Raw genomic sequence first — 9,666 nt, 5'->3', positions numbered from 1 at the left:
ACAATAAGTAGTACAAAACCCATATTTCTTGTGATAATTTTTTTAATTTAGAAATCAAGTACAATTGCAAACAATACCAGCCTATGTGGTAATTGTGGAAAATATAATGCGTTTCTGTAACAAAAAGTATTTGGCTATGTGAAACAAGTTGATGCAGAGATTGAACTGAATCGGATTAGGATTATTATGCGACTATGTGTCCTGTCCACGATTCTGAGTTTTCAATTACGTATTTATTTTTAAATAAAGGAGGGACAAGAATGAATTAGAGAGAAAAAGATGACACTAGGCAGGGAAAGGCATACCTTTGATAGAACGGAGATGAGGAGGACACAGTAAGAAAGTAGGAGAGAGGAGTCCTCCTTCCAATAGTTTACACAGTGCAAGAATATAAAACCTACCCAGCCCGCCTCCTTCCCCTCCCCTTACATTTACTACTCTGTCCATGTTGTTTCTACACTCCTCCACTTTCCTCCTCCTTTATCCCTCCCTTTCTCCTCCCTCCTCCAGGCTAGAAGAGAGGAGGGATCAACCTGAAAGTTTAAACAAACCAGAGAGCCGGCAGCATTGAGCAGAGCTCACACACACACACACATATACACACACACACACACATATATTAATGTAGTAGTTTAGCGCTGAGGAAACTCTAGTGAGCTGGAGAGCGAAGCTGAGGTAGGTTCATTGCAGCTGTGAGTAAAGATTACCTCACTGCTATGTTTAATGGCAGTTATGAAACATTTATATGCTTTGTTTCTTTCATTCCGACTCCTTTAAAAAAGATGGTCCTCAGTTCAATGCAGTCAGACTAGTTGTGTATGAAATAAGTTTGTAATGGTTTGTCGTAGCTCAAAATTAAACCATTTAAGACTTGATTTTATTGTTACTATTCTGCCCATTTTGTGATGTAGGTGCATTTTTTATTCTTTTTTGTTGCACGGGACATCCCATTGGCCTCGGGTCGGCCGTTTCTTTTTTAAGGGTCTGACAGCTGTTCACATGCTAAAGGTCAACGTCTTGTCCCTTTTTGTGCTTTCCGACAGAGTGAAACATCTGTACCTGATAATTGAAGGAGAACCAGCCGGGGACGTCCCAGGACAGAGCTGGAGGAGTGGGGATAAAACAGACCAGACCTTTGCAACCCCCTGCAAACTTTCACCCTCCCAACCCTTGTCTGTCCAGCCTGACTGAAGCTACTCATTCTCCAGTGGCCAGAGGATCTCACTCTCAGACGTTAGCTCACAGACTGAGAGGCTTCATCACCAGTGGCTACAGCTGCACCGATGGAAGCCCCAACCCTGGCTGAGATGGGAGACCTGTGTCAACCCCGGTCTTCCTCTCCAGAGGGGGAGACAGTGTGTGCCGCACTAGCCCGTTATGAAAACACTCTGCGGGACGCCATTAGGGAGATCCACGTGGACGTCAGCACTTTTAAGCTGGGCATGGAGCGTCGTCTAGAGGAGACAGCCAACCTGAGCGGGCCTCTTGGACGAGCTGTGGCGCAGCTCCAGCAGGAGAACCGGCAGCTCAGGGGTCAGCTGGAGGCTCTCACCCTACAGGTGGAGCTCCTGAGTGGGATGATGTGTGACAGGAGCACCTTGCTTAACAACAGCCACAATCATAATCACAAGAATCACCTCAGTGACATTCAGGAGAACCATCAGGAGATAAAAGAGGTGATCTATGGGAAGGGTGAGGCTCACACTCAAAGCCAGTCTCTGGTCCACATCCAGCCCTGCAGCCTGGGGAGCAAAGCCCAGGCCTACAGTGGCCTCAGCAGTCAGTCCAGTCTTGCGTCTCCACCTGCCTCCTTCTCATCCTCCCCCAGCTCCAGCAGTCCTTCTGTTGGCTCCAGAGTTTCCTCCATGGTGACGGGCCCAGTGTCAAGCAGCAGCCCCTCCACTGCCCGCTTCTCCAGCCGAGCCACATTTGCCGTGTCCAGCAAGACTAATGTGAGTACTGAGTACTTCAATTTACTGCATGCGTTTGTAGAGATGATCAAGAGATGATCAAGAGATGATGGATGCTTTCATCAGTGTCTCCAACCTTTTTTGTCTGATCTACCCACCACAGTATCAAATGAACTCAGGTTCCCCTTCATCAACACCACCCATCACATGTATTCATTTGCATTGATTTTAATTGAATGCTTTTTAACACTATAAAAGTGGATTTTTGTTGTTGTTGATATATTCTTCAAACAATTGAACTGTCTATGCTTAGGTTAGTTTGGTTTAATACTTGTAGCGCTGTGAAGATAGGTCTGTCAATGCAGGACTAGTTTCGTACCAACTTTCCAGTTTGCAATCCTTTGACGACCGCTTGGAGTGGCAGAAGCTGGATGTTTCAGCCATTTCGCTACGACTTACCTATTTCAACTGTTTATCATTTTAGCCTGATTACTTAAAAATTTCAGCTGATTACACAATTATAATTACCAATTATAACCATTTATCTGTTACTTTTTCAACCATTTAGCCTCTACTTTTAGCTATTTCAACCATTTATTGGTCACTTTTAGCTATTCCAACCACTTAATCATACTTTTAGCTAACAGTTTAGACTTGTCTTCTCACTTGCTCACCAGTTTTCAAACCCTCAGCACATAATAGACTGGCCCAATATGTGAGAATAAAATATTTTCCCTTTTTTTTCAAATTAGTTCAGCTACATCTTATGGCAACTGCATAAGTAGCCCCTCAGGTACAACCCTGCTTTGCATGTCAAAAATTGACTGGATCTCAAGTCCAGAGGAAGCTCATCCAAGACAATTTGTAGTATGTGTCCTCTTTGACAGTTGCACACAGACGCTCTTGACATAATTGTACTAAACCACCACTTAACACATTGCCAGATACTTTCTAACACGGATGGAAATTTAATATACAATAGCAGAAGAAGTAATCCAGTAATTGTGATGTAATTTTTTAAAGTTGGATAAGGGCCACTGTGGTAATAAGGCAGAATGTGAGTTTGACTGAAGACATGTTGCCTTGTGGCTGTGTGAATGTGTCATACGAGGCACTGTCTGTGTCACTGCGGTTGCACAATAGCCCTCCTCCAGGATATCTAATGGATTTATGAAGTACAGTAACATGAGTCGAGCTGGCTCCTGGGAGGTGAGGTTAGTGTGGTCGTGTGGTTTTTAAACCTGAGTCAAATATGTGAAATCAGCATTGTGGAATTCAGGCTTTGGTTAGTCATTATGGCTGTCGTCCTTTTCTATCTTTGTGGGTCCAGTTGGGGAGAATTTATGTTTCAGCTTCACCTTAACTATAATACGGTTCTGGTTTAAAAAAATTCCAACCACTTTTAAACTTCACTGAATAAATTAAAAGGGGGTCTGTTTTCTCAGTTCCTGGAAAGCTGACATTTTTATTGATAGGAAGGGTGTGTCAAAATTGGTTTTATGTTGTGTCTGTGTTACATCATAGTTCATCACTGCGTCGAGGGCCAGACGGCCCGTGTCTCTGTTTTAGTCTTTAGTGGTTCCTGAGTTATTATCAGCAATACATTTTAACTGTCAACTTGGGATGCTGCTAATGGAAGAATGCACTGTGGAATTGGACTTGTAACTCTTCTTGGAGTCCCTTAAAGAAATTGTTGCATATTTTAATTTGTTTCCTCCTTTTGGCTTGTCTTACTTCTGGTGAAACCAAAAAAGAATCTCCTGGCTTATATCCATGCTGTGGTTTCTGCATTACTCAGACAGTTGATGATAAGGGGTTTTGAGAGCAGAAGGGAAAAAATAATCTGTCTAAATATTTAGAAAAGTATAAACAAGCCGATGACAATCAAGTCTTTTGTCTTCCCATTCTTAGGTGAATGAGTATACTTGAGTGTGTTTCTTAGTTGTAATTCAGCCCCTTCAGGAATAGCAGGAATTTTAACCAATCCCTGCATTAATTGCATGAACTTTTTAGCATGCTTGTTTCCCAGAAACCTTGTTAAGCACTCTTGCAGTGCTTTCACACATCAAACTGTTTTGCCCTACAAGTACGTCAAAGCCACAGTGGTTAACTTGAATGTCACGAGGAAGTCCACAGAGAATGTTGTGTAGTTCCAGGACACTCTGCTGTTAAAAGTACGACATTTATAAGATGCATTGAGAGTCTCTTTTTTTATTTGGAGCAGAGTTGTTCCTTGGTGAAGCTCTGTATTTTCTTTCTCCTGTAAATTAACAGCTGACACAAACCTGGGACTTATTACACACACACACACACACACCTGTATCCACGCACACATCCTTTATGCGTTTGATGAAACTGGCAGGAGGTTGCATTCACATTATTATATGGCACAGTTTGTTTTAAATAAATTGATGTTCAGTGCTTTTCCAAAATGGTACAGGCTGCAACAAAAGTCAACTCCATACACTACGTTCAGTGTTATGTACCAGCATCTATTCACTATCAAAAGTCTTGCAAAGTACAGTACATGCACACATCGTCATGCAGATAAGACTCACGAAAAAATGTGAAACTACATGCACGCACATGGACACATTAAACAAATAGTTGTTAGTCCTGTATCTGTAAATTTTACCAATCTATGTGGAGGATACAACGGAGGAATTTTATCTTCTGTGAAATCATGTGGTCAGAGCTAAACAACACAAGGGCACCTTTGTTTCTGTGTGTCTCTGTTGTGGGAGATCCCCCGCTGTCAGCCAAACACACCACTGCAGAAACAGATCGGATCAAACATGAGCACATGCTGTGAAATTAAATACACGTGCACAAAGGTTCACTGTGTGGATCCAGTTTTTCTGCTCACATCATGGTAATTAGCTTCATGGGATTTTTTTTTTGACTCTAGATCTTGAAACACTGCGGTTTGAATCGTAATTGCAGCTCGCTCTTTTTGCCACATCCTCACCTTTCTGTCAGAGTTAGACGTGAGGAGGCAGACACAGTACATCAAGTTCATTTGACTGTTCATACAGGCCTGATTGACATGCTACACCAACAGTTTTGCACACACACACACACACTCACTTACTTTGTCTCTGCAGCCATTGTTAATGGCTTGGATCCAAGGTGATGCTATCTGTGCTGCAGAGATGTGTATAGGCGTGTCTGTCTTCCTGCCTGCTCTCCAGCTGTTACTGTGCACATTCAATGTGACCTGCCAAGCTGCCACAGGAGGACACACACACACACACACACACACACACACACACACACACAGACCTCTGAAACACACCTGGAGCACGTCAGCATGATTTTGTTCATACAGAAAAGCCACCTGCAGCACATATCTGCATGAATTATGAATACTTACTTTCTATTCTGATCTGTGTGTCTCTTTTTTCCACTGTGTTCTTGTCGCTGCTCTTTAAACCAGATGATTTTGTTCTCTTTCTATCAGCTGACTTATATTTATACAAAGGGGTTGTAGGTTTCTTCCTCTCATTCTGCCTTTATTGAAAAAAAAACTTGATGGTGAATGCTTTGCAATATTTGGGATACTGATTCAGTACATCGGAATTCACGTAAAAATACTTGAATGAAAACCCAGCTGTGTGTGTGTGTATGTATATATATATGTGTGTGTGTGTGTGTGTGTGTGTATATATATGTGTGTGTGTGTGTGTGTGTGTGTGTATATATATATGTGTTTCCATCTGGAAGGTGGAAACACATTACACAAACACACACACACACACACACACACACACACACACACACACACACGCATCAGCAGACAACGCTGCTGTTGCCAATTACGGTGCCAAAGCAGCCGTCTCAATGGGCAATTGTATAGATTCTTGTGCTTCATTGGGAATACATTTATTATGGAAGGATTACAATATCAACCCTCCTCTATTCCTCCCCCTTTTCCTGACTCATTCCCTCCTCCTTTAAGCATCAAGCTTAAAAGTTCAATCTCAATTGTCAAAATAGTAGTTTGACTGAAAACAACTACTTCAAATAAACATAAAGGAATACCTCACCCTCAAAATGACCATTTGTATGTCCTCTCTTCCTACCCCTTTCTGACTCATTCTCATTCATTCTTCTCCTCTTCTTCATCTCTCACCTGCACCTTTATCTCACATCAACAACTGTGTAACCATAGGCTCAGCTGATGACTTGTGCAGACATGGCACATTTTTGAGGAAGACATTTAAGCATCAAGCGTAATAGTTCAATCTCAATAGTCAAAATAGTAGTTTGACAAAAACAAAAACTAAAATAAACGTGAAGGAATACTTCACCCTCAGAATGACCATTTGTATGTGAATCAGGATATTTTGACCTCTTCTGCTTTTGATTTTGACCATCCTTGTTTTAAAAAGTCTGATGTGAGTCCTTTAATCTCAAACAGATGTTATGCCGTATTGCTAGATTTCACGTTTTGATACAAATTATGCCACCAAGGCATCACAGAATACAAAAACTCCTAATTCTTTTTAATAGTGTTTTCAAACAATGTAAATTAAAAAATAATTAAAATAATTAATCACATTAATTTCATAGTTAACTCGCAATTAATCACAATTAATTGCTCATTTTCATCAATTCTACATGTACCTTGATTTCTTTATATCCCATTATTTTTTTTCTTCTCATTTTAATGCTCTATTCAACATTGAAAAGTGGATCGGCTTGCTTTGTGTTTTGAAATTGAAAACAACATTGGCATATAGCCTAGTGTAGTGTTCAATTTCACATCTAATATTTCACACTTGGAGCAAATAATCTCTCACACAATGTAAAACTGTCCATCAATAAAAGGGGGAAAAATTAAGGGGGGGAGAATGGGCATCAGCTGTGTGCTTGGCCATCAAGTGGTATTTCAGACTGGACGTGCAGCGATGATAGCTCAGTTCACAACAACATAACACATCACTTTGGACTTGTTAATAGAACCATTTGGCAACTTTTAAAAAGTAAACTTTCCATTCATCATCTTATTTACATCCATTTCATCATCTCACGCTTGCCAGTCACTGAAAACGTGATGTTACTACTCTTTGGCCGGCTCACAAGCTCAAAGAAGTGCGTAGGGCTTGCCTGTTGCCTGGTGTAGTTTTTCTAACGTTATTAGTTGTTGCTACAGCATGTGAAAAAAACTACAAAGTTTGCTAGACCAAAAAGAACGTTAATCTCACAATAAAAGAATTGACGCTGTTAAAATGGGTTTGCGTTAATAACGGGTTTAACTGACATCATTAATTCATATGGAATAATGCATTGAATTCCATAGACAACAAAAGTAGTATCGGGGAGAATATTTATTAGAGGATCAAATGAAATGTTATACATACATAAATTAATCCTTTACATACTTACTGTAAGATTTCTTAATCTTTATTATTCTTTCTTCGAATCTGTTTTCTGTCACAAAAAACACTTTTGTTGTCCTTACCTACAATTCCTTGCCAAACCACACCTGTACCACTCAAGACGCCACTGCCACGGAGCATTAGACACAGTGCATTCCATCTTGCACCGCGTGATTGTGTTCATTAGCAGATGAACAGATCAGATTAGCGCAGTCAGGTCAGAAGGTTATCTACTGCTCTCTTTCAATGCACTGGCTGCGCTTGATTAATGGCTCAATAAAGCACATACATCACATGTTATGTAAGAGAAGATTTCTTGAGATTGAAAAGTAGAGTTTGGGGCAGTTGTGGATGTGTTTCTTGTATGGGCTCAAAGGACAGGCTAAATAGATGTCACATGAGTTTAGCTATTTAACATGAATGAATCGTTAATACCATGCACATTTTGAGATTGTCCTGTCATCCGTGTGGTTAAAACCACGTCTAAGCTGCGTCTGATTGATGGTCTGATTTACAGTAATCCTACTGTGGTACCAGCAAGTTACGTGAATGGTGACTTAAGTATGTGAGTTAGGACAAATTCCATCGGTTGGGCATGCACACACACACACAGTCAAACAAACACACACACACACACACACACACACACACACACACACACACACACACACACACACACACACACAGACACTCCTTATGCACCCATTATGCTCCATCTACCACTAACATAACTATAACAACTTAACCTTAATGTAATGTGTTTACACACACACACACACACACACAATATAGTCAAATAGTCTGATGGATAGATTTTTTATTCAATGCACTAAAAAAAAGAAGGTGCATAACCTCTGAACACAAGAGTACAAATCCCACTGGTCATTGTTCATATGAGGGTAATCCTTTTTCCTTTTTCAACAGCCAATTTAGTGGTAAACTTTCTGACATGCAGTGTAATAGCACAACAAAAAAACTAAAAAAAGATTACGTAGTGGCATGATGCTAAACTCTGCCAAACAAGAACACAAGAACAGACTTACCAAAACAGGGCTGCACACAACCTCAAATGTCAAATTGATAGAAGAGGCAGTAACACTTATTTGATGTTATAAAGATACTAAGACCAACGTTTTTTTAATCCTTCCTGTAGAAAAATGCGTTAATTTGGTGAATAATTTAACCCCACCACACGCTTATGTCAGTCAGCCTGATCAGTGATCTTTAGAGATCATTCTTCAGACCAAGACTCTCACAGTACATCAAGTAATTGAATGAGCAGAAAATAGGATTATTGTGCAGGAACTAATCCCCCCTTATAAAATACATGAAACATGTAAAATGTGAAATGATAGATATATCAACAATCCCAAAGCATAGCACATAAGAAGAAGGTTCGCATGTATAGAGAAATAATTAGAAGTGTCAGATTATAATGGCAGTGCTGCACAACTACCTGAATATGACTGGATGTTCCTAATCAGCTGAACCACGCAGCTGATGAATGATCCAGCGATGGTGAAGCATAATGAAACATCTGATGTCAATCTGGTAATTCAAGCACAGCTTACACCCAACTCGTCACATGCGTCATTTTTGTCAGGACCCCTTGATGTCACGTAGTTATTGCTCTGGGTTCCCTCTTTGGCATCTTTTTGTCAATGGTTAGGTTCAGGCAAAAAAGAACTACTTCATACTGACTACTACTGCCTCACGCTGACTACATGGTAAGTTAAAATGAATTTGCTTTGTTTCATTGCTTTAATTTTCTAATGTCTTTTGTCTTAAACTTTTCACTGGCAAAGATGAAGGGAAAAAAGACACATGAGTGTGTGTCTATATCAAGAAGATGACTTTTACAGATAACTGAATGGGTGAGAGTGTGTTTGAGTCTGTGTGCTCAGGTTACACTGCAGCATAGAGAGCGTAGTGTAGTGTTGTTTATCTCCATGACAAAGACCTTTGACATTTACCCGCTGTCTGTGGAGACTCCCCAGGCTAAGCCAGCTCTGACTGTCTCGGATACTGTGATGTACGACCTCTGATCTCTGTGTATACAAATATTCTAGCAGCACCCATGCATCCATCCATTCATTAATCCATCTATCTATCTATCTATCTATCTATCTATCTATCTATCTATCCATGTACTCCTCCTGGCCTCTGTGGCCCCTTCCTCACCCTTTTACCCCTCCCCCAATATCCCCCTCAGTGCTTGGCTGCATTTTAAGGCTGGATTCCTGGCACCAACCCCCCTAAGTTGCTATTAATACAGCCATGAGCAAGACAGAAAACCAAACTTCAAACACTTACACTAAAATGGCAAATATATGAACTGGCTTTTAAATCATAACTCTAATTTAAAAACCCGTCAT

General features: G+C 40.5%; 1 protein-coding gene across 2 annotated transcripts in view; it reads left to right on the top strand.

Annotated features, from left to right (window-relative positions):
• Positions 1-535: 535 nt before the first annotated feature.
• Positions 536-9,666, top strand: part of smtnl (smoothelin, like) — a 22,767-nt gene continuing 13,636 nt past the window's right edge. Inside the window, exons 1-2 of one of the 2 annotated variants that reach the window (XM_034866730.1) lie at positions 536-675; positions 1,044-1,952. In XM_034866730.1, coding sequence (XP_034722621.1) covers positions 1,284-1,952 — 669 coding nt within the window. In that variant the 5' untranslated portion in view covers positions 536-675; positions 1,044-1,283. Of the gene's footprint in view, positions 680-1,043; positions 1,953-9,666 lie in introns of both variants that reach the window. The other variant, XM_034866729.1, reaches the window with a different exon arrangement.

This window comes from Etheostoma cragini, chromosome 3 (assembly GCF_013103735.1).
Source record: "Etheostoma cragini isolate CJK2018 chromosome 3, CSU_Ecrag_1.0, whole genome shotgun sequence".
Classification (NCBI taxonomy): domain Eukaryota; kingdom Metazoa; phylum Chordata; class Actinopteri; order Perciformes; family Percidae; genus Etheostoma; species Etheostoma cragini.
The sequence above is the reverse complement of the archived record's forward strand: the minus strand, read 5'-3'. Positions and strand labels throughout refer to the sequence as shown.